This window comes from Paecilomyces variotii (assembly GCF_004022145.1).
Source record: "Paecilomyces variotii strain CBS 101075 chromosome Unknown C8Q69scaffold_2, whole genome shotgun sequence".
NCBI lineage: Eukaryota > Fungi > Ascomycota > Eurotiomycetes > Eurotiales > Thermoascaceae > Paecilomyces > Paecilomyces variotii.
In genome coordinates, this window is record NW_021167141.1 from 3,113,328 (window position 1) to 3,136,374 (window position 23,047).

Here is a 23,047-nt window from a genome sequence, read left to right on the forward strand (position 1 = left end):
CAGGGAGGTTTAATAAAGGCTTCCGAATAGGCTCGCGGCTTAACGGTTTCCAGATTGCCTCTATACTCCATAGGCACATTAAACAATTTCAGAAGGGAAGATAGCGACTTCAAGTACTGGCATATTCCCGGGCCGTGATGGGATCTGTGCATTGTTATCGCGTTATCTAGCTACTCTATTTCGAGGCTAATTTAGCTCTGTTTAGTGCTAGCTGACGCAAGAACATGAGTGCATGAGTGGGATAGGAAAATAACTGGCTACTAAGAACTAGTTACGCAATTTGATGCCCCATGTGTATCTAGGCAGTCCATTTGAGAGGTTGGAAGATAATATGTGCAGGTGGCTAGGTCATTCTATGTTGACTTGGCTAGGGAAATATGCTATATAAATTTCTGCCCGTTTTTGGCTCGGAACCCCCATCGTCAAAACAACAGTAGAGAATCTCGAGGAATCAAGCTAAGTATTTTGGCACCTGCTACAGAACACCGGCCACGCGTCCGCACCGTCCATCTAGCGGACTCTGGAAAAAAAGACCATCTGTTTACTGGTACGTTTTCTCCCCCGCCAGCCACAGCTTTGTTGTCACTTCTGATGGACCTTTTCCTTATCGACTAACGCCATCTCGCATAAAGCGTAAGACGATACCTTGGTTGATATCTGACATATCTCTTTTAGTGTTTTATTGAGCGATCTAGCATTTTCTTCGGCGTTGAAGCCCGGGCTAGAGCAATGCAACGGATAGCATCGCCCTGATGCTAGAGAGGATACGTACGAGCATTACTACTGACGGCATTTATTCGGTGCTTTTTAGGCTATACGATTAGATCGCCATTGCGGATCGATTTCTATCAAATGCACTGCGTGCTCAGACGGCACTGAGGAGAGCCCGCTCTGCCGCCTCGCTGAGGCTCTGGATTCAGAGTAGGTTGTGTGACGTTACGGAGAGTTGTTATCTGATCACTAGTCTATATTGACATTTTAGTTTCTGGCCTTGGTAGGTAGTTATCTTGAAGGGATTATTGTCACAGTACGTACTCTATTGGTTCCTCTTTGCACGCCGTCTTCCCGCTGACAAAGGAAAATTCTGACCGAAGCTGGAAATATCTTCCGAGCCCTGAGATCATCAAAGCAATCTGTATCATTGCCTTTCTATCGAACGGACAACATACTTGTACTCTTCTATTCCATGGACCACAATAATAATAACAGTAACTTTCTCGTCGCTACATCTCACCACCCGATGGCACACAGACCGTGATCAACGCGGGAAGAGCCCGAGGCAGTGAGCCGTCAACAATCGTGATCCACAGGCCGATCGCGTCCCCCACAGTCGTCTACGGCATGACGGCGATGGCTGATCTGGCTCTTCGACCGTGGGCCCATTCCGTTCTAGATCTCAGTATTTCCATCCATTTTCTGCTTTCCAGACACCGCGGTCTCCCGTTCCTGTCGAGCGTGTGGTGCGAATCCGGCTCCTCTTGCTCTCCTTGGAAGATTCGAGACGGGAATAAATGGCCACCTGGCGAGGCGGCTGGATTGCTGCTAAAGATACTATCTACTCTATATGGCGATGACCCCGATATTGTCAGGATGGGAGCGCCTATTTGCCGCCTACCCTCTAGGCAGAATCGCGATCCAGACAAGCTGATACTGGAAATGTCACCCGTCAAGGAATAGTACCCTAGGATGAACCAGCTCTATCCAGGACTGGTTACAAAAAACGCCTGCTCGCCTGATCTTCTCAAAGCGTGGGCTCGTCCCGGACACGGGCTTTGAGCGCCTCTTCTAGGCCCGGCGCGGGATCCCGGCACTGTGAGCTTCGAGGCCTTCCTGCTTTTTGATTACGGCACTAGACTTGCTCGACCCTTCAATCCTTTAGACTCGTTCTTGTAAGGTCCTCTTCTAATAACTCACAGCGCAATACCAAGTGCGCTATTGTTACGTTCTTTTCCGCATCTACCATTTTCACTTATCATTCCTGGGGATCAAAACTAGGATTCGGATTCTGACGATCTTCCTGGTCTCTGCGTCGCAGATCCGCTAAAAAGACCGACTGCCCCCTCATTGGAAAAGCGTCCGGAGTATTCCCCATCTCCGCAGCCGGAGCAGCGACTCCAGACTGATATTTGCTACTCACGCCGGGGTCTTGACTTCTTATTTGGCATATAGATGAACCGGCTGTGTGGTAGCGAGATTAGCTGCGCGGTTTGGTCGGCACAAGATACGGATATATTTCCAACCCCCGACGTCAGTCTTCAGCTATTTGCAAACGTGAATAGTGTTTTAATGCCTGTACGAGCAATATAACACCTCTCTCACGCTCGACATAGATGAGACGGCCTAGTGGAGGAACGCATCAGAGCTAGATCGTTATCGAATCGTCTCCGTTACGGCGATTTCACCGCACCAGACTTCAAAGCATGCTTTGGGGCCTTTTTCTACAGAGATTTATCATATATTGAGAGAGAGCAACGAATATCCTTTATAGGTCCCCTCTCACGATATCGAAATCGAATCCGATGCCCGAGGAAATAAGCACCGATTCACGTACAACAGAATATGTCTGGGACAGTCACAGCCGATTCATCGGATCTCTGGAGCTCATGTGGTCCGTCGATTCTGCCGCGGGAATCCTTATGCCTGTCGAGTGACCAGCCTGACATTGCTGTCCACAGTGGAGATTCCAATTTCGCCGATTCAGTTGTCAAGTACTTCGACGTAGCACAGAGCAACGCTGTGGAGCAGTTGGTAGCGCTCAAGGATGGGTTGAGGACGGTGGAGACGAAGATATTCTGGCAGCGCTTGATGGAAGGTGTGACATCCATCTGCGGCGCCCAATATGGATTTGTGGCAAAGGCCACCGCAACAGATGGGGGATGGGGTGGCCAAAAGACAAACGGTCGATCGTTTCCCTTGGGAGTAGCCTACTCCCGGCGTGAAGATGGTCACCATATTGAAGAAATGTCTCGGGATCATAGGTATCTTGCCTGTAGCACTCTTCGTGCTCACATGAATCATGCCAAGGTGTTCCTAATACCAGAAAAACTTGGCTCTTTCTTGCAGAGTGAGGCAGATCAGCTGCCTTTTCCTGCAGAGGCTTATTTGGGCGTGCCGCTATTCTTGGAGGGACATTGTATCGCCTATTTCGGCCTCCTCTGGTCAAAAGACGGTCTTCAAAGGAGGAATCTGCCATGGTCTTACTTGGAATTGATTCTTCATTCGTTAGAAGAGATGATAATTCCACGAGTGCTGGCTGGCGAAAAATTTGACGAGACAGTGACGCCAAATAGCATCGAAGCCGTCTCCACGGAGAACCCCCATAACGACTCTTGCCAAGCCGTCAGTAACTCAGCAGCACCATTCTCATTTCAGCCCCTTAAGCCCTATGCTAGGAGTTTATCTCATGAACTGCGAACACCAATGCAGGGAGTTGTGGGTATGCTCGATGTTATGCATGCTACCGTCCGGGAAGCTCTGGACAATCAGCCTAACGCAGAAACGTTCCGTCTGTTCCAAAGTCTGAAAGAGAACATCGAGGCTGTACAAGGTCAGTCGGTCATAGATTTCTTTACTGATGCTTTACACCTAACACCCTTTTACAGATAGCGCGAGGCGAGCTGTTGAGGCCGCAGACAATGTCGTCCACGCCTATGATCTTAACATGGAAGTTCCTAAGACGCCTTCGAAGGAGGTGCAGGAGGAAATCTTGGGCGATGTCTCCATTCCACCTGCAAATGTGCATGATAGCCGTCCGAGCATTTTCATTGAAGGAAATAACATCGCCGTTAATCCGTTCAAACGACGGAGGAGCAATGCAGTTGACTGGGGCTATGCCCCAAGCTCGAAACGGAGGTCGCGTCTCGTGGCCCGGGAACTGTCTCCACGGACCGAAGAGGTCAAACATGCGGTCCTCGAAAGTGATCAGATCGTGTATTCGGCTCCGGAACATCATATGGAGGAGGTTGTTGCCAATGCTGTCAAGCAGACACCCTCCCTTGCCGCTCGAAGGTCTGCTTCTCACATCATTCTCGAAGGTCCTAGCTTGATGGGGCCGGTCTTCAGACACACAAAAATCCGTGATCTGCTTCGTTTGGTTATCAATGAATCGCTTAACGTTGGCGACCGCCCGGACTCAGCGGTGGGAGAAGCCACCGCGTTCGGAGAGCGGATAGAGGTACGCTCACGTTCATCCAACGGAGAGGTTTCATCGAAGATAATAGAGTGGCTCGTCGACTCTACGGTTCCCGAGACCGTCTTCGTTGATGACCGGGATTTGGCTAAGCTAATATCATGTGTTTTTCTAAACGCTGTCAAGTTCACTGAACGCGGGGAGGTCACAGTTTCAGTCACGTTGAACAGAAAGTCTCACTCCATTTTGATCTCTGTTAAGGACACAGGTACCGGAATACCTGCCGCGTTCTTGCCAAATCTCTTCAAGCCTTTCTCTCGTGAGGATGACTCAACTACACGCAGTAAAGAAGGCCTCGGTTTAGGGCTCCTGGTGGCTAAGGGCCTGTCAAGGAAGATGGGAGGTGACTTAACTTGCGTACGATCATCCACGTCAGGGCCTGCTCATGGCTCGGAATTCGAAATCAGAGTGCCCATCAGTCCGGTTGATGCGCTCAGAAGACCTCTCACGCCTATGGATAGACCGCGAAGTGTCTCGCAAATCAGCCTCGTTGAAAACGGTCACGATTCCGATGTTAGTTCTGAAACGAGACCTGACAGCAGAGGTCGAGACACTAACCCTCCAGGCGGCTCTTCTCCCCCCGGCACTAACGGCTCTCAACAACTTTCTCCAGAATCAATGGACGCTGGTAACTGTCCCTCACCATGTGGAGTTTTTGCGACCCCGAAGAGCGCCCGTGTGCCTATTGGGCGTCACACTCATGACCATACACTTGCTGAAAAGTACCCTCTCACATTTCTGGTAGCGGAGGACAACAAAATAAACCGGCGCGTACTGGTAAATATGCTTGGTAAACTCGGCTATCACGATGTTTACGAGGCTTTCGACGGAAAGGAAGCAGTCCGTATCATGGACGACATCCTACTATCACACTACCCCTCGCCTGCACCTGCCACTCCTCCAACAGAGGATCACGAGCACCAAAGTTCAAACAATATGCCATCGCAAGGGCGCTCACCAGCTAAGAAGCTTGTGGATGTGGTTCTGATGGATCTATGGATGCCAGAGATGGACGGATACGAGGCTACAAGCCGTATATTCGAGCTCGTGGATAAACATACTCCCCATATTAAGCCACATTCACGGAAGAAGTTGCAGCCGCCGTCTTCATTCTCTCTGGGGCCTATGGACGATTCTATCCCATCACCAGCGTCGTCGCCGCTTTCTCCCACCGTTCTAGCAGTAAGTGCAGACGTGACCGATGAAGCGTTGGGCCGTGCTTGTAAGGTTGGAATGGAAGGTTACATGACGAAGCCATACAAGCTGTCAGATCTGGAACGGTTGATTTTGGAGTTCTGCGGCGGCAAGGCCAATTCGACATGATGTCTCGCGAAAAAGTGATCACCGCTGCTGGAAGCGTTTTCTTATGACGAGTACGTATTCTCTTACCTACTATTGCCTTCTTCTTGTGATTCTCGTCAATGGCAGGACCAGAACGGCATTATTTATTACTGTTGTAATTATATGAAGTTGATATGGCGTGACGATTTACGGCTATATAAGGTACAGAAGGAAATGGTGTTCAAAACGGCCGCTCGGGTAGGCCTGGGTATCTCATGTGCATAACTCTACCCGCTAATAAGGCGTGCAAAAATCAATGTATTCATGAAACAAAAAGAAACAGCAATCATCGTCCTCTGGAATATTAATAGGAATCCAAGGAGTTGGTCGGTAACAGATCATGTGACCTCTCCAAATTGAGCTCCTTCCTTCTACGCGATAGCTTGGGAGCTCCGATGATCTTATCGTAGACGAAGATTGCGCATTCAGGGAGCTGCGAGGTCAATCACCAGCCCTCAATTGATTCAAAAGTCGATGATTCCTTGCTCGATCCATTAGATAGGATTCGACAATGAAGATCTCGTGGCTATCCTCATTGCTGGTGGCCGTTCCGGTCATCGCTCTGCCTCCACACCCCGCAGCTCCGCAGAGTCCCTTGCAACTTGAGGCCGAGGCGACGTCGAATACACAGAACCGATTGAAGGAGATAATCAATGCCTCGCCTCTGCTGTCATTTCACCGGGATATCGTTGAGATCCCATCGATATCAGGAAATGAGGGCGAGGTGGGAGATTTCATCATCCGGTTTCTGAAAGCGCGCAACTTCATAGTCGAAAAGCAGATCGTCCCGTCTTATCCAGGGCGAACGAATGAACGGTTTAATATATACGCTTATCCGGCTTCAAGTCCCTCTCCAGAGATCCTCTTGACCAGCCATATTGATACTGTTCCGCCGTATATCCCTTATTCGCTTAGTTATCCTGAGTCATCCCCCAGTGGCTCCATCGATCGAGATGAGATCTTGATATCCGGCCGTGGTACTGTCGATGACAAGGCCGCGGTGGCTGCGCAGATATTTGCGGTGCTTTCTCATCTCCAGAAGGATCCGGAAGCGTCCTTGGGCCTGCTCTTCGTCGTTGGTGAAGAGAAGGGTGGTGATGGCATGAAGTTCTTCTCTGATTCTTCTCTCAATACGGCGCCGCCGACTTTCCATACAGTCATATTTGGCGAACCGACTGAACTGGCGCTCGTATCTGGTCATAAGGGAATGGTCTTTTTCCGAGTTACTGCCAAGGGTAAGGCTGCCCACTCAGGATATCCCTGGCTTGGCCAGAGCGCTGTGTCTAGTATACTGCCCGCTCTCGCTATCATAGATAAGCTTGGTGATATTCCTGTAGAAGAGGGCGGTCTACCATCGAGTCCGAAGTATGGTAAGACAACTCTCAACATCGGCTTTGTGCAAGGTGGTGTCGCCACCAATGTCGTGCCAGCCTCTGCAGTGGCAGAAGTCGCAGTCCGTCTCGCCGCCGGAACAGTTGAGGAAGCGCAATCTATCATTGCGAAAGCTGTTTTCAAAGCCACAAATGGTGATGATTCCATCGAGATCGAGTTTGGTACTGAAGGCAACGGATACTCCCCTCAGGACCTTGACACGGACGTTGAGGGCTTCAATGTCACGACCGTGAACTATGGAACTGATGTCCCGAACCTCTACATCCACCAAGGCGCTGGTGGAAGCGGACATGGTCGTGTCAAGCGATATCTCTATGGACCGGGAAGTATTTTTGTTGCGCATGGAGACAATGAAGGACTCAAGCTGTGGCACATTGAAGAGGCTGTGAAGGGTTATGGACGATTGATCGATGCGGCTATCAAGCGAAACGAGTAATGAAGGAAGTATGCAATGTGATCTGATAGGACCACTTTCGGGGCAAGAATCATACATATGCATGTGCCACTGAATATATGTCTAAGATGACAAAAACGCTGTAAATAAGCATCATCTACCCCGTGCGAGAAAAATCTTAACCCTATACACGCATACCTAGGGTTATACCTCGGAGCATCGGATAATAGCAATAACCTCAGCGAGTACACCATGTTGGTCAGACTCGTTATTGGTCTCCAAATTTAGAATTTATGTTCTCAGCAATCCATACTTTCCCGTTTAAGAAATATCAAAACTTGCCAGTGATGCTGTTTTTTCTATGCGCGTCTTGGAGATTACATAAATCGCGCTTTATTATTCATGGGACAGTCAGATCCAACTTATCAGGATCGTTCGATACAAGGTATCATAACGCGGAGTACGTGGAGAAAGAAATCTCTAAATCGCATCTTGAATTGCGTTTATTTATGAATGCCCAGGCCTCCAGAGGATTATCAAGGACAGGGTATGAGAAACCGGATGTAAGAAACATGCACAGTGCAAAACCCATATTTTAGCTCTGAATACAAAAATATATCTAGCTAAAGAAAAAAAAAAAAAAAAAAAAAAAACCCAAATAATTAATTATACAAACGCTCCAGAGCAATGATACAAAACAAGTACGAACTATACAAAACAGCAACTAGAATTGCCTTTTTTCGTTGATTCTATCCCAACACATGTAGTATAGAACGGTTATATGTATAAGATCATTAGTTTCTCTCCTTCCTTGTCCATCCCGTCTTCAGATCTCCACTAAGTTTGAAGCGAGGCATGGGATGTGCTTCGGTATTGAAGACGTTTTCTTCTAGGGAGATGAAATCGCGATCCGAGAAGAGGAGGTAGAAGTATTTCAGGGTCTCTGCGAGCCAGAAGCTTTCCATGTTGTCGCGCTGGACAGCAGGGATGGTGTTGACGTTGGAGAGGGACGTGAAGCCCATGATGTGCGAGGAGGGTTTCTTGGTCTTATCGGAGGGATCACCTTCTGTCTCGATGACGGCGGTGTGTTTGATGAAGGATTTGAACATCTCCCAGCCCCAGTGACGGTAGGTCTCATCGCCGGTAATGCGGTACATGTAGAAGAGAGACTCGACAGTCTCTGGTCGTTGCAGGTTGTGCCGGTCCTGAGCGTGGATGTCGATATCTTGCTGCCAGGGGTTATCTTCTAGCGGGTAGAGAGGATGCGAGACCAGAAGGAGATCTTCGTGTTTCGATTTGCTGTTTCCTTCGGTCATTGTAGAGCTGGGGAATACGTCGGTCATCATGCGTGGGGGGTCGTCGATACGGAAGTAGGTGATTTCCGGAGCAAGACCGGTCTTGGTAGCCAGGTACGTTGCCCAGCATGTCTTCATCAGTTCTTTGGCTAGGAGAATCTCCTCATCCTGTCGGCGTGTCCAATCGGGGGATTTCCTTGCCTCAGCCAAGGGTCGTCCGCCAGTAGCACCAAGGGCAATTGTTCCCGGCATGAAACAGACAAGGTGGTCCATCTTAGGCGACAGAGTCCCGTCAAGTCCGTTGGGTCGCTCTCCAAGCACTGTCATTTGCGCATGTTTCGTGTATGTGATCAGATGCTTGCGGATACCCATTAAGGACTCGTCCCATAGCTCCTTGTAGATTGGCTCTTGTTCGGAGGTCTGCAGATATTGTTTGATGAGGTATTCTATACGAGTTGATCAGCTCGAAATGCGTACTGAGAGGATTTAAAAGGAAAACATACCATAGTAAGAATCACCTCGACTTCCTAGACGGATGTTCTCGCCTCGGAATTCTCCGCTCTCAGGATTGATGAAGATCGGGAGCAACCCGTCTTTCCTCTGCTGGTCGTCAACGACTTGCATAACCTTCTCCACCGTCTTCCAATATTCCGCTTCTCCGGTCAACTTAGCAAGATACTTGAACTCCAACTGCACAGAAGTGGCCTCGGCGGTGGATGAAGCGCCGCCATCAGCATGCGATGGTATACCCCTGGAAGTATTGAGGTTCACACTCGCGTATGGAACACCCGAGGTGGAGTCGAACGCACCAAGAAGACGGTCGGCGAGGTCAGTGGCTTTCTCGATATATAGATCCTCGCCCGGAGAACCCTCATCATCGTCGCGGATAGGAGCCAGGTCTGGATACTTCGTTGAAAGGTAGTGCGCGGAGAGCAGACCACCCAGCATGCGGATGGTAGTCTCGAAGGTGTTGACATCGTGATCCTGATTATACTGCAATGAAGTGTGAATCCACCGCCGCGCATCTTGCACGCGAGAGGTGAGGTTCATGATCATCAGCGTATCGAGCGCATCGACGATGATCCAGCCCATGCCACCATTGATCATGTGTTTTCCCCCCTTGGATACGGGGTGATACTCGTCGAACCCTGACCCGAAACAATTAATATGCCACCAACCATTTTCAAAGTGACAACCGTATCCACTCACCCCATGCATACTTCTCATATCCGTCCCAACTGACCATGAACGCATCCTTGACCTTCTCTCTCCTAGCATCCCAATCGATACCACTATTTCCCCGCCCAGACGGCTTCTCAGCCTCGCCATGCTCAAAGCTCTGAGCCCAACTCCATAGATCCCCGCCCTTCAACGACCCAGTCTTCGTCTTAGACTGGTCTGAACCACCCGACCCAAGAAGCAACCACAATAAGCTGACCACCACGAATCCTACCACCCCATACACGATCCTCTGCCGCTGGCGTGCGGGCCCCGTCCGCCGCGGAGCAAAATATGGTTTATCCTTATACATAGGCAACGGCTTCTCCGTATCGAAGAAGCTATTCAACTTATGCGATATCCCTCCTACGCTGTTTCCAGATTGCGATTGTGATAGGCCATAGCCGCCTAGACTACCGGAACCGCTATTTCGCGAAGAGGCGCGCCAGTAATTATCTTCGAGGGGCCGTTGTGATGAAGATAAGGAAGGGCCGGTTTGTGGGAGCTGGTAGGACATCGTCCTCGGTTTCTCCTACCATATATGTATGGGGCTGGATCTTCTTGAGATCTGCAGGGGGGTGCAGGCCAAATTCCAGAGAACTGTGTTTTGCCCAGTTGATCCTTCTTCTTTCCCGTTTTGTGAAGTTCTCAATCGGTAATGATACTGCGCGTCTCGTATGCGATTGACAATGCGACCACGCGGGAAACAATCGAAGCACGGAGGGACACTGTCTACCACCATAGTTCAGTCGTCAGCAAAAAGGTTCACCATAATAAGCCCCCCAAGCCATTATCTTTTCCTCACAACAACCAGGGTCGCAGAAATCAATAATCCAATGAGGGAGGCAGGGGAAGTGGGAAGTAGGTAACAAACAAATGTCTTCTCTACCAAAAACGTGCCTCCGTAGATCCTCCGCGTGTGCACGCAGTGTTTCCTACCAGACTCTATACAGCCGTGGAGGGAAATATGCTCAATTGATATAAACAATAGAAGCTCTGAGCTCTAGTTCTCTCTTCTTTTTCGCTCTGAGAGAAGCTATGTAACTTGGAGCTGGCACGTCACGCAGGTAACCGGCGGAGGAGCAACGGGGCTAAACGCGGAGGAGCTGCTGGCTTCTTGGCACCGACTGTATACACGATGGAATGGCAGATGGTTTCCACGCTATCATGAGACATGGGGTTTATTAAAATGAATACCTTTGAGAAATTGGTATGAAGGCCATTTACTCAGTTAATCTACGACTGTTATTTCCGGGGCGCTCTGTTCCCAGGGATCAGCATGAGGATCTGGCGATCTGTCCGTTTTTTGGCTTCAATCCAAGGGCGGAGAACACGCAATTGGGCGTAGCAATTGCAGCGCATGTACAGGTAACTTTGTCGTCATAAAACTGGAAAATAGGACGAGAATAACATGCGAGAAACGTCTCGAGTTCATATATCGACATCGCTCTCTACTTAGTTTACATTACGTAGGTTCCCCTCGGCATAAGACCATGACCAGTCATAGATCAGAAGCTTGCTGACCAACATGCACCAAACTACAGTTTCTGGTACTCGAGCTTGCCCTCGAGCTTCTTCGCCTCAGCAACCTTGCGAACGGCCTTGTTGAAGTCGTCCTGGTTGACGGCATCCCGGTAGTCCTTGATGGCGAAAAGACCACTGTGCAATAGAGTTAGTTCACATCATATGCAATAAAGGCAGGAACAGTGTAACATACGCTTCCGTAACCACATTTCTCAAATCCGCTCCGTTGAGACCGTCACTCATCTTGACGACACTCTCAAAGTCGATCTCACCCTCCGTCGCAACGGTGCTCGTGTGGATCTTCAGAATCTCCAGTCGACCGACCTCGTTAGGCAGGGGAATTTCGATCTTTCGGTCCAGACGACCGGGTCGTAGCAGGGCGGGGTCCAATGTATCGGGTCTGTTTGTTGCCATGATGATCTTCGTCTTCCCGAGGTAGTCGAAACCATCCAGTTGGTTGAGCAGCTCCATCAGTGTCCGTTGAATTTCACGATCCGCAGAAGTACCCTCCGAAAATCGTCGTCCACCAATGGCATCGATCTCGTCCATGAAGATGATACAGGGCTCGTGCTCCTTCGCATAACCAAACATTTCTCGGATCAATCGGGCAGATTCACCAATGTACTTGTCGACGATAGCAGATGAAACAACTGTAATTTATTAGCATGGTGTTCGACAGTAGTGGGCGCTATCCTACATACCTTTCAAGAAGTTTGTCTCTAGCGAGCTGGCCACGGCTCTGGCCAACAGCGTCTTTCCCGTACCCGGAGGTCCATACAGCAGGACACCCTTCGGAGACTTGATACCCACCCGCATGAAGAGCTCGGGGTTCTTCAGCGGCAACTCGATCACCTCTCGCAACTCGCGAATCTGGTCGTTCAGACCACCAATACCAGCAAAGCTGATCTGACCGGGGTCCTCCAAAGACATGTTATACACCAGAGGGTCGACCTCGCGTGGTAGCATCCGCATGATGGTGAGTGTGGTCATGTCGAGGGCGACACGAGTGCCCTGTTTGAGCTTGGATCGGTCGACCTTGGAGCGGCAACCAACGACATATCGTGGGCCTGACGACGCCTTGACGATGACTGCGATTGTTAGCTTTAATTCCGTTCAGGGCGGCAAGCCCAGCTCTTGAGCCGTAAATGAGATGCGCGGGGTCTTACATCGTTCCTCGTCCAACTGCTTCAGCACCTCTCCGATGATCTGGCCCACACTCTGCAGCGCCTTGATGTTCTCTTCGGTGATGTCAAACTCCTTCTGCAGGTCCTTGATGCCCAGTCGTAGGGCCTTGAGCTTTGCCTCCCATTCTCGCAGGTCCAGCAGGCTTCGCTTGTAGTCTTCGAGCGCCTGCTCCCTCTCGGGGTCAGCAGCGCCGTTCATGGTGGCTGTGATGGGATTCAACGACCAGAGGAATAAGGAGGAAAGGTAGGAACTCGAAAGCCAAGAGACGTTGGGACGGTAGGATAGAGCGGATAGAGGAGGGAAGGGTGTTGTGGTATATCACAGTGTCTGAGGCAAGCTCACTGGCAGCTCCCGCCTTGCTGGGTCCCGGTTGAGCTGCTGACGGAACCGCTCGACGCCTAGATCACGTGAACAAGTAGATACAGTCACGTGAGAGACAACATTCAATTTAAGTCACGTGGTTGTTCTGAGTTATTTATTCCTTCGGAGCCTGAGGCAGAAAGCAGTGGGCCACAAGGCATCCGGGCATCCAGGCATCAAGGCACCAAGGCAAGGCATGATGTACGCTGCCGTGTGCCCGTGGCGTCACTCTTTGAAAGCGCTGGATGAATTAACATAACTTAGGTAGGTAGTTAGTTAATTCACTAATTAATAATAATCATGTTATGTGATTCCCAGCCGACAGACCGAGAACACCAGCACAGAGACATCTGATACCCGCGTCTCTAGTCCTACAGATTCTACAGGCATCAAGGCAGAGACGCTCTCTCTCTCTCCGTCTCCCCGCCTTTCTCCGAGGCAGAACGGGAGATGTCGCTGGCGTGCTTGACGTCGTACGGTCGAATGGCGCGGATTGAGCGAGTAAAAGAGAATAATAATCCGATAGTCCCCACTGGCGTAATTGGAAATATCCGGAGAGTCATGATATGCGCTGGTTAACAAGTTACCCGGGAGAGCTTTCCCCTACCTAGGTATACAAATACTGCCCCTCCACCCCGACGCCTCGACAACTTCCTGTTCCCCGTGTTTTTTTGACCTCCCTTGCTAAGATACCCTCGTCTGATTCTATCCCATCAATCCTCGTCATTCCTCCCATCAGTTGTATCCTCTTGTTCTCTACCTACCAGGTAAGTTGTTTATTCCCTCCAGCTGTAAACTCTCCCTGCCCCACTATCCCACCATGGTCCTCTACCCCTCCTCCCGATACTCTGACACAGTATCGTGGACAGCGCAGAGCAGCGCAGAGCAGCTCAGACATGGGCACGGGGTGCTGTTGGAACCGCTTCCCCCGTCCAGGACGGGCACCAGAGAGCAACAGAGCAACTGGCTGTTGGGTCAATTTCAATTGATTGACCGGGCCACGCTGCCTCCTGTCGCGGCCATCCAACCGCCCATTCTTTTTGGGTCGTCGGTGAACGTTCTCCGCTCCTAGTGCTCTCACCAACAGCTTTTTCGTTATATCTCATCTTCATCCCGCTGTCCGCCCTGGTTCCTGTTGCAACCTCTTCATCTCCATTGCCAGTTCTGTTGCGGGTTCACTGATCACCGGTCACCTTGTCAGAATGCCTATCACCAAGATCCACGCTCGTTCTGTGTACGACTCTCGCGGTAACCCTACCGTCGAGGTTGACGTCGTCACCGAAACCGGCCTTCACCGTGCCATCGTTCCGTCCGGAGCTTCTACCGGTTTGTTCTCCCCTGCAGTGGCCGTTCCTGGATAACGGGGTTCAATTAAACGGTCTCAAAATGCTGATGACATCGTCACAGGTCAGCACGAGGCTTGCGAGCTCCGTGATGGTGACAAGACCAAGTGGCTTGGAAAGGGTGAGTGATTTGTATTCCCAGAAGGTCACAGTGTTCGATGGACACTGACAATAGTTATCCGACAGGTGTCACCAAGGCCGTCAAGAACGTGAACGATGTCATCGCTCCCGCCATCATCAAGGAGAACATCGATGTCAAGGACCAGTCCAAGGTCGACGAGTTCCTGATCAAGCTCGATGGAACTGCCAACAAGTCCAACCTCGGTGCCAACGCTATCCTCGGTGTCAGCTTGGCCATCGCCAAGGCTGGTGCTGCTGAGAAGGGCGTCCCTCTCTACGCTCACGTCTCTGACCTTGCCGGCACCAAGAAGCCCTACGTCCTTCCCGTCCCCTTCATGAACGTCCTGAACGGTGGCTCCCACGCTGGTGGCCGTCTGGCTTTCCAGGAGTTCATGATCGTCCCCGAGTAAGTCCAATTGGGAATCTGGCCATCTCGATCCTCATGCTAATTCGCTCTAGCACTGCTCCCTCTTTCTCTGAGGCTCTCCGCCAGGGTGCCGAGGTTTACCAGAAGCTGAAGTCTCTGGCCAAGAAGAAGTACGGCCAGTCCGCTGGCAACGTCGGTGACGAGGGTGGTGTTGCTCCCGACATTCAGACCGCCGAGGAGGCTCTCGACCTGATCACCGAGGCCATCGAGCAGGCTGGCTACACCGGCCAGATCCACATTGCCATGGACGTTGCCTCCAGCGAGTTCTACAAGACCGACGCTAAGAAGTACGACCTTGACTTCAAGAACCCCCAGAGCGACCCCTCCAAGTGGCTCACCTACGAGCAGCTGGCCGACCTCTACAAGTCCCTGGCTAGCAAGTACCCCATTGTCAGCATTGAGGACCCCTTCGCTGAGGACGACTGGGAGGCCTGGAGCTACTTCTACAAGACCTCTGACTTCCAGATTGTTGGGTAAGTGAAACACGATTGACAGTCTGAACGGGACTTGAATGCAGGCTAACGTTGACAACTAGTGACGACCTGACCGTGACCAACCCTCTCCGCATCAAGAAGGCCATCGAGCTCAAGTCTTGCAACGCTCTTCTGCTCAAGGTCAACCAGATCGGCTCCTTGACTGAGGCCATCCAGGCCGCCAAGGACTCTTACGCCGACAACTGGGGTGTCATGGTCTCCCACCGCTCTGGAGAGACCGAGGATGTCACCATTGCCGACATCGTCGTTGGTCTGCGCTCTGGCCAGATCAAGACCGGTGCTCCGGCCCGTTCCGAGCGTCTGGCTAAGCTGAACCAGATCCTCCGTATCGAGGAGGAGCTCGGCTCTAACGCCATCTACGCGGGCTCCAAGTTCCGCACCTCCATTAACCTGTAGATGTAACCCGAAAGGGTATAATCCAAACCAAAACATCCTCACCCACATAATGCCTTATTGGATACAGGGGGGTACAGGGGTAATCGTCATGTCAGGAGATCCTTTCCTCCACATGGCACCGTTGGGCACGAAGACATGACCGAATACTTGCATGAAAACAAAAGAATCGGCTATGGGAAACTCATAGCTAGGGCCAGCTAACCACTCCATAGTAGTTGAAATCGGAATCAACTATATATTATTTCAAATAAACTGTCTCATTGGTCTTGCAGTCAGTGTCGTAAATTGTAACTTAGTATATTGTGAAGAACAGAACTGGTAACTAGCGTTCGGGCATCAATAAACAACAATGTAACGACCGTGGGCCCTTGCAGTCACGTGAACTCCCCTCTCTCCCTGCGCTGGCTGAACCGGTGATGAAATGCTCCTCCGCCCACAGAAATTTCCCCTTTCACTCTCCCACTTTCCGCCCTCACACGCGTCTTGCTTTACTGGTTGCTGGTCAGATTCCGGGACCGGTACTACTGACTCTTATTTCAAACACGAAAACCTCGCTGTCTGAGCTCAGAACCGGACGTTTTGCCCATCATGGCGCCTTCGAAGTGGGGTATGTATTTTCCTCCGCGGTCCGCATCCGGATCGGTCGTTTGTGGAATTTCCCGGTCATGGTCTCGATGGCGCATAACTTGTTGCTGACTGGTAATGCTCAATGTTAGATGAGGAGGAGGAGAGCAGCAGCGGTCCCTCGTCACCGCCTGTCATTGCTCCCAGGCGCAAGTTCGACGATGAGGAGGAAGAGGATGTAAGAATCCACCCCGCCATCGCAGACACTCGCCCTGCAGTATAATGATCAGCATACTTATATCTTCGTTTCAAACAGGTCCTCGACTCGTGGGATGCTGCTGAGGACTCTGAAGTAGAGCGCGAGAAGGCTGCTAAGGCCGCTGCGGCGAAGGCCAAGGCCGACGCAGAGGCCGCCGCAAACAAAAAGACCAAGGCTCAGCGGTTAGAGGAGCTCAGGGAGGCCCACCGGCGGCAACGCGAGGCAGAGGAGGACAGTGACGAAGACGAGGATGATGCTACGCGCCGAGCGCGCCTACGTGCCACGGAGAAGGAGTCGGACCTTAAGCACGCCGAAGACTTGTTTGGCGATATCGACCTGAACCGGAACCGTGGTGCCCCTAAGGCCGTGGTCGTGGGTGATGCATCGGACCCTACGCAGGCGATCGATCTGTCGGCCATGCCTCTCTTCAACCCTACGACGAAGGACCAGTTCACCAAGCTCACAGAGACCCTGCTTCCCCTGCTGACACGGCACGCGAAGAAGCCCCATTATGCCCTCTGGGCGCAGGACTTCACCAAGAAGCTGGTCAAGGAGCTGAACAGCGGAGAAATCAAGAAGGCTGCCAGTGGTCTGACGACTCTCAGCAACGAGAAGCTGAAGGAGGAGCGACAAGCAGACAAGGGAGGCAAGAAGTCCAAGGCAGCTAAGAGCAAGGTTTCGCTCGTCGCCCACCGAGACAACCACATTGACACCACAGTCTACGCTGCTGACGACGATTTGGGCGATGACGACTTTATGTGATCCCATTTGGCTTTAGAAAATTTCCGTCTTCCTGTTGTTCTATGCTTTGCTTTCTGTCTGCGTGTCTTCGGATACGGGCAATTTCTCTTCCTGTCCCATGATCTTTACAATTGTTCACATCGTACCGTGGTAATCGGCATGGTTTAGCCATTTTTCTTTCTTCTATATTCTTTTTCTTTTTCATTTCCCATTCTAGATTGTGTAAATCCATTATCTAAAACATTACAGTAGAATCTATCTATCAATCTGCTCCTCTTTTTTCCGTAGTAATAGTTCAAAAAGCCACATATACATAAGTAATCCTCCTAGTAACTAATAGACTGACTTAAGTAAGTACTTGACCGAGCTAAAGGTATAGTTAAACAATCACTCACGAGCCCAGATACTAATAATGTCTGGTTCCTTTACGTATCGAACTAGTGGGTCTTGGTAGATAGCGGCCAATGCTTCTGAATCTAGCCGAAGGCTTTTTTTGCTTTCTCTTTCTCCCGCCCTTTTTTGACTCTCTCTCCAGCACCGTAGGCTCCTCTTTGGCGAATAGGTCTATTGGATAATTGAAGTAGACCAAATCTTAGCTGCGCTCGAGCTCATTATGCGATCTCCGAGGTGTTCGCTTGATTCAAGATCAATGAAGCGAATGCAACGTTAGGGGCGACTTTGGACGCCATAAGCCTTCCTTGGTACTGCTAAGTATCGCTTGGCAACGGAGCACAGTATGTGCTTGGTATACTGTACTGGCTTTCGGAATAATGATGAGATTCCTAGTCCCACTAGATAATAGCCTGCACTTTGTCCAGGGTACTTGTTAATTTGCCTTTTCTTTTTTCTACTTTCTTTTCTCTTCTCTTATCTTATCCTGAATCTCTTTTCATCATCCGCATGCTTCTCGTACTTTTTATTGTATTTTATTTGTTTACCTTATCATCTCAGAGTCCTAACAGTGACAACAGAGTATGTTGCTACTCATTATCAGCTTGTGAGTATTCCTCTACAGGGCTAGAGTAATCAATTTTGCCCTAACATACAAACAGAATTGTCCTTGCTTTAATCCTTATCTCCTTCGTCCCTCATATATATCATGCTTGGCTAGATAAGGGTACTAGAGAAATTTCATTGCACTACCTACTTTTCAATGCCATTTGTTCCACGGAGCATCTACTTATGGTCTTCTTCTACACCATCAACCTCCATATCGATTCCCCCGTCGATCTCCCGATCGATATTCCTACTGAGGCAGGCTACTGGACTCACAATCCGCGTAATGCACTTGACTGGGTCAATTTTGTCCAAGTATTAGGCGTATGGGTATTATGGAATATCCTGTAAGCTCAGACATACATACCACTTCTGGAAAACCAAAATGCAAACAGAGACTGACTAAATAAAATATCTAGGTTGGGGCTCAACCTCTACCACAGACCTACTAATCGGCTTCGTAAGCCTTTGATTGTAGTCATTTATTTTGGCTTTCTCATGGTATCCATAGGCCCTGTCATAGCCGACGCAGTGTCGGATATCTTCTGTCCTCCACACCATCCGAACTGTCCTCAGATTGAGCGAGATCCCATTGCTCTCTTCCATGGCCTTCATTTTTTCATTCTTTTGCCATTTCTTACGACTATACCACTTGTTATAGGAATAGTCAAGCAAGCCCGCATACCCTTACAAACTCATAATATTACTGGGCTTAAGTTTCAGGCAGTGGCTTTCACGCTCTCAGCTGTTGCTTGGGTCCCCAGAGTCTCTGTTCCATGGGACTTATACCTAGATGGTACACACCCGATAATTCTGGTTATCAATGCATGGTACCATATGGTTGGATTTGTCACAGTTGATGATGCAGTCTTTGCTTTGGGGCAAGGAATTTTCTTATGGTTGTCTTTACGACAGATTAAACGTGCGGAAGAAAGAGAAAGACAGCCGCTTTTGGAGTGATATATACATAATAATACTTAAGTCTCACTCAAGCCTTTCCAGTGGTATGTTTTTTTTTTTTTTTTTTTTTTTTTTTTTTTATTCTTAGGATAGAGACCATACATTCCAGTCTATAGTTTGTCATTTTCTCTTATTGAATAAAATAGGGCTTTATAATCGTCGGATCTTCGCATTTAGCTCGCTGATAGGCATATTGTCTAGAATTAAAGTAACTATGATGATGGCAACACGCATGCAGAATCAATCACGTGTATTTTGACACAAAACCTCTTCGCTCGTCGTGGCTGAAAACAGCGCGGAACTGATACGATAAGTTGCTTGACTCATGACCACGCGATCTTATCATCGGCCAATCAAGCTAGGTTTCGTCGCACCCTGTTGACCCCTCCATCAGGCTGACGGCCAGCTGGATAGGTTGTTCTACCATACGAAGGCAACCCGGACTGGAGTTGATATTATTGTTATCATGATCAGCCTGAAGCCATGGCCATGGTCAGATGCCTATGCTGAAGAGACCGGTTTGATTCTTGATAATCTGTACTGTACTGTACTGTACTGTACTCCGTGTTGGATATTTGGGATTTGAGCTCTTTCCTTTCTTTTTTCTTTTTTCTTTTCTTTTTTTTTGTGGATGATGGATTGATTCGAGTGTAGTGGCTCTTGGGGATTGTGATTGGGGTTAAATAAAACTCCAGATGGGGATTGTTGAACTCTTAAGGGCTCTGTCTGAGTGTAGGACACAAAGAAATGGAAAAAAAAGAGATGTAGGAAAACATACACAGCAGGATAGGGCACGAGGAATGGAGATGTTATGAAACAGGATAGACGACAGGACCGGGGAAATCGAGGAATGGAAGATAAAAAATGGCTAGATGGTGGCGGAAAACATGGAATCTTTCCTTTTCTCTCCCCACCCAAGTTTGTCTTGTTTCTCATTGCTCTGCCTTCAAGCGAACAAAATGCGCCCACCATCGGTGTCCAAAGGGGAGTACAAACTTAGTATGTCCATCTAAAGGGAATCTCCAGGACGGATTACAGTTCGGGCTTCAGTTTCCACGTCTGATGGTGAAGATCAAAATGAGAAAACAGAAAGAGCTTGTTAGGAGCAACAGAATAGAGAGCATAAGAGAGAGACAGATTCCGCTACAACCCCATTTTCACCACTCTCCAAATATCAAACTCCGCCGGCCGACTCACGCGTATTCCGAAACACTTGAAGACATGTGCCGGTCCAAACCGTTCCACGCAGTTAAAATAGACTTTCATAATCGCTGCTGGGGAGAAACGCAAACGCTCAAAGAGCCGCAGACGCTGCATGGCATCCGCAGCCGACGGCAACCAAGTCGCTTTACGACTCGGGGGCGGCGGGAGCCTCCTCAGTCTTGGCCTCGGCGGCGGGGGCAGCGGCCTCACCCTCAGCCTTCTCTTCCTTGACCTCACCGGCACCGGAGGCCTCGGCCTCGTTGCCATCGGACGAGGTCCAGAGGGTAAGGTTGTCACGCAGCAGCTGCATGATGAGAGTGCTGTCACGGTAGGACTCCTCGGAGAGAGAGTCAAGCTCGGCGATCGCATCGTCGAAGGCTTGCTTGGCAAGGTGGCAAGCGCGATCGGGGGAGTTGAGGATCTCGTAGTAGAAGACGGAGAAGTTCAGAGCCAGTCCGAGACGGATGGGGTGAGTAGGAGTGAGCTCGCTCTGGGCGATGTCGGTAGCAGTCTGAGTGAGAGCGTCATTGTCAGTACACTACAATTGACTAATTGAACAATTGGAGAATAATCTCTTTTTTCCCCCCCTGTCAACATACCTTGTAGGCCTCGTGGGCAGCGGTAGCGGCGCTCTTGCGCTTGTTGCCAGAGGCGAACTCAGCGAGGTAGCGGTGGTAGTCACCCTTCCTGTAATTATCATCAGCATAAGACGTCTACAGAGACGATCGCGAGAAAGCTGTGTCTTTTTCCGCCCGTTGGGACGTACATCTTGTGGTAGAAGACTTTAGACTCGCCAGACTCGGCCTTGGGGATGAGGGACTGGTCAAGGACGTCGAGAACATCCTGGCAGACCTTCTCCAGCTCGGTCTCAATCTTCTGGCGGTACTCGCGGATGATGGTAACGTGCTGCTCAGAGCCCTTGGATTCCTCCTTCTGCTCGATCGAGGAGATGATACGCCAGGAAGCACGACGCGTACCAACGACGTTCTTGTAGGCCACGGAGAGCAGGTTACGCTCGTCAACGGTAAGCTCACCACCAATCTGACTATGTGTTAGTTGATGGATTGATGACGATAGTAGAGCCGATAGGGGACAATGTGGGGTGAGCATACGTTGGCGACTTCCTGGGGGAGAGTTAGTTGGAGACCCTTTTAATACTATTCATGGAACCTAAGACTCAGGGGTGCTCACCTTCATGTACGTGACCATCTCTGGAGCACGACTGTTAGTATTTCAGGTCTCCTGTGTGATTTGCAACGAGGCTTACCATCGTAGCGCTCGGCCTGCTCGCAGAGCCTCGCGAGGAAGGTCTTGCTGCATGGGTGTCAGTTTGACATTGCTGTAACCATGAACCTGAGCGCAAGGAACTTTACCTCTCACGCTATAGGCAATGGATTCGGTCAGTATGACTCTTATCACAAAGATATCAGGGTGGAGGGGAGAGACACAGCTGCAGCGTGACCATAAAGGTTGTTGCTGAGCCGCAGAGACATGGAGGAGGGGCTTTGGGCCAGAACGTACTTCAGAACTCATCGTGTTGATGACTGATTACGGGGTGTTGTGGTGGAGAGAGAGGTGGGAGTAAAGGATGAGATGGTGCTAGAGAAGAGGATGTAGAGGCGGGCGAGAGGAATGGAAGAAAGCACAAGAGAGCAGACTGATGCGATCTCCAAGACAGACTGTTGGTGAGTGATGAACCGGTGAGGTGACGGACACTGGCTTAGCGAGGGCGCGGGCGCGGCGGGTTGTTTGGAGTGTTTGGGCTTGTGTTTGCGCTGCGGGCGCTCGCTCGCTCGCCCATCTGGGGCGGGCAGACACCACAGATTCACTATTTAATTAATTTCCCACTGTGGTTCTGCAAGATCTCGACTATCTATTATTATTATTCCCACAAATGAGACAGGATCCTCATCATTGTTTGCCTCGTGGATAGAAGACGCATGGCTCTTCTTGGTGCCTAAGCTATCAAGTATGGTGGTCTCTTGTCGGTCTTACGGGTAGTCAACTAACTGAAAGACATGTTCGCTACAGTCCTGATCACTGCCCAAAGATTCCAGGGCGACCGTTCACATGCAGTGTTTCCAAACAGATGGAGTAAAACGGTTGATATGAGATGTCCAGAGGGATCCTGTTGGGACGGTCCTCGTGCCTAAACGAACCGTAACTCTCCTCTCCTTGAATCAGGCTTTTCTCCTGGCTTCCAATGATGATGCAACAGTAGACAATCAGACAGGGCAACGGTCTAGATAAAGCGTACTATCAATGATCACAGTGGCATTGCAAAGCCTTGGTTTGCTGATGTCTTCGCCTTACTTCAGATTGCCCCCTCGAATAGGCGCCGAACCACGGATACGGACACAGCCAAGGTCTCGCCCTTAGAAATGCAGGACCCTTTTAATAATTTTGAGACTAGTCAGACCACGAGACATGTCAAAGATTGACCAGGGGCCCTCCTTCGTTGGGACTAATACGGAGTAGAGGCGTGTGGACCTGCGGTGTACTACGAACGTTTGCGCGCCCACCATGCTTGAGAACGCACACCAAACGGGCGATCCACCGCTTCTAGACGGCGAAGCCGCTGCTGTGCTGTATCATGTATGGATGGTTAGCCGGCTGCTTGCTGGACTCCAGCTCTTGGAAGTCTTG

At 50.1% G+C, this 23,047-nt stretch overlaps 8 protein-coding genes across 8 annotated transcripts; 5 read left to right on the forward strand and 3 right to left on the reverse strand.

Annotated features, from left to right (window-relative positions):
* Positions 1-2,118: 2,118 nt before the first annotated feature.
* C8Q69DRAFT_166477 (putative sensor histidine kinase/response regulator) lies at positions 2,119-5,777 on the forward strand. Its single transcript, XM_028625724.1, has 2 exons — positions 2,119-3,547; positions 3,603-5,777. The coding sequence occupies exons 1-2, from the start codon at positions 2,560-2,562 to the stop codon at positions 5,510-5,512; spliced, it is 2,898 nt and encodes a 965-aa protein (XP_028487948.1). The 5' UTR covers positions 2,119-2,559; the 3' UTR covers positions 5,513-5,777.
* Positions 5,778-5,823: 46 nt separating this feature from the next.
* C8Q69DRAFT_458494 (putative carboxypeptidase) lies at positions 5,824-7,659 on the forward strand. The gene has a single exon (XM_028629991.1). The coding sequence runs from the start codon at positions 6,042-6,044 to the stop codon at positions 7,356-7,358; it is 1,317 nt and encodes a 438-aa protein (XP_028487949.1). The 5' UTR covers positions 5,824-6,041; the 3' UTR covers positions 7,359-7,659.
* A 451-nt stretch (positions 7,660-8,110) lies between these two features.
* C8Q69DRAFT_485377 (mannosyl-oligosaccharide alpha-1,2-mannosidase) lies at positions 8,111-10,346 on the reverse strand (the record flags this gene model as incomplete). Its single annotated transcript, XM_028631825.1, has 3 exons — positions 8,111-9,057; positions 9,115-9,759; positions 9,821-10,346. The coding sequence occupies 3 exons, from the start codon at positions 10,344-10,346 to the stop codon at positions 8,111-8,113; spliced, it is 2,118 nt and encodes a 705-aa protein (XP_028487950.1).
* Positions 10,347-11,089: 743 nt separating this feature from the next.
* C8Q69DRAFT_166596 (P-loop containing nucleoside triphosphate hydrolase protein) lies at positions 11,090-13,227 on the reverse strand. The gene is made up of 4 exons (XM_028625726.1): positions 12,520-13,227; positions 12,055-12,441; positions 11,547-12,003; positions 11,090-11,488 (listed from the first exon to the last, which is right to left on the reverse strand). The coding sequence occupies exons 1-4, from the start codon at positions 12,734-12,736 to the stop codon at positions 11,368-11,370; spliced, it is 1,182 nt and encodes a 393-aa protein (XP_028487951.1). The 5' UTR covers positions 12,737-13,227; the 3' UTR covers positions 11,090-11,367.
* Positions 13,228-14,100: 873 nt separating this feature from the next.
* On the forward strand, positions 14,101-15,678 carry C8Q69DRAFT_485379 (enolase/allergen Asp F 22; the record flags this gene model as incomplete). The annotated part of the gene is made up of 5 exons (XM_028631826.1): positions 14,101-14,224; positions 14,306-14,362; positions 14,428-14,767; positions 14,821-15,261; positions 15,324-15,678. 5 exons carry the CDS (start codon positions 14,101-14,103, stop codon positions 15,676-15,678), a joined length of 1,317 nt encoding a protein of 438 aa, XP_028487952.1.
* Positions 15,679-15,996: 318 nt separating this feature from the next.
* C8Q69DRAFT_166560 (eukaryotic translation initiation factor 3 subunit J) lies at positions 15,997-17,530 on the forward strand. Its single transcript, XM_028625725.1, has 3 exons — positions 15,997-16,285; positions 16,395-16,480; positions 16,559-17,530. Exons 1-3 carry the CDS (start codon positions 16,267-16,269, stop codon positions 17,261-17,263), a joined length of 810 nt encoding a protein of 269 aa, XP_028487953.1. The 5' UTR covers positions 15,997-16,266; the 3' UTR covers positions 17,264-17,530.
* Positions 17,531-17,918: 388 nt separating this feature from the next.
* C8Q69DRAFT_458502 (hypothetical protein) lies at positions 17,919-19,269 on the forward strand. Its single transcript, XM_028629992.1, has 3 exons — positions 17,919-18,239; positions 18,295-18,585; positions 18,658-19,269. Exons 1-3 carry the CDS (start codon positions 18,217-18,219, stop codon positions 19,196-19,198), a joined length of 855 nt encoding a protein of 284 aa, XP_028487954.1. The 5' UTR covers positions 17,919-18,216; the 3' UTR covers positions 19,199-19,269.
* A 1,277-nt stretch (positions 19,270-20,546) lies between these two features.
* C8Q69DRAFT_398039 (14-3-3 protein-domain-containing protein) lies at positions 20,547-21,511 on the reverse strand (the record flags this gene model as incomplete). The annotated part of the gene is made up of 3 exons (XM_028627797.1): positions 20,547-20,912; positions 21,001-21,088; positions 21,168-21,511. 3 exons carry the CDS (start codon positions 21,509-21,511, stop codon positions 20,547-20,549), a joined length of 798 nt encoding a protein of 265 aa, XP_028487955.1.
* Between the last annotated feature and the right edge of the window lie 1,536 nt (positions 21,512-23,047).

What these genes read in the sequence shown, in the direction of transcription:
- C8Q69DRAFT_166477 (XM_028625724.1), top strand. Translation starts at nt 2,560, where the DNA reads ATGTCTGGGACAGTCACAGCCGATTCATCGGATCTCTGGAGCTCATGT. An exon ending in GAACATCGAGGCTGTACAAG is followed by an intron (nt 3,548 to 3,602) that starts GTCAGTCGGTCA and finishes ACCCTTTTACAG; the next exon opens with ATAGCGCGAGGCGAGCTGTT.
- C8Q69DRAFT_458494 (XM_028629991.1), top strand. Translation starts at nt 6,042, where the DNA reads ATGAAGATCTCGTGGCTATCCTCATTGCTGGTGGCCGTTCCGGTCATC.
- C8Q69DRAFT_166596 (XM_028625726.1), bottom strand. Translation starts at nt 12,736, where the DNA reads ATGAACGGCGCTGCTGACCCCGAGAGGGAGCAGGCGCTCGAAGACTAC. An exon ending in AGAGACAAACTTCTTGAAAG is followed by an intron (nt 12,004 to 12,054) that starts GTATGTAGGATA and finishes AATAAATTACAG; the next exon opens with TTGTTTCATCTGCTATCGTC. An exon ending in AGAAATGTGGTTACGGAAGC is followed by an intron (nt 11,489 to 11,546) that starts GTATGTTACACT and finishes TCTATTGCACAG; the next exon opens with TGGTCTTTTCGCCATCAAGG.
- C8Q69DRAFT_166560 (XM_028625725.1), top strand. An exon ending in ACGATGAGGAGGAAGAGGAT is followed by an intron (nt 16,481 to 16,558) that starts GTAAGAATCCAC and finishes CGTTTCAAACAG; the next exon opens with GTCCTCGACTCGTGGGATGC.
- C8Q69DRAFT_458502 (XM_028629992.1), top strand. Translation starts at nt 18,217, where the DNA reads ATGTTGCTACTCATTATCAGCTT. An exon ending in TTGCTACTCATTATCAGCTT is followed by an intron (nt 18,240 to 18,294) that starts GTGAGTATTCCT and finishes ACATACAAACAG; the next exon opens with AATTGTCCTTGCTTTAATCC. An exon ending in TGGGTATTATGGAATATCCT is followed by an intron (nt 18,586 to 18,657) that starts GTAAGCTCAGAC and finishes TAAAATATCTAG; the next exon opens with GTTGGGGCTCAACCTCTACC.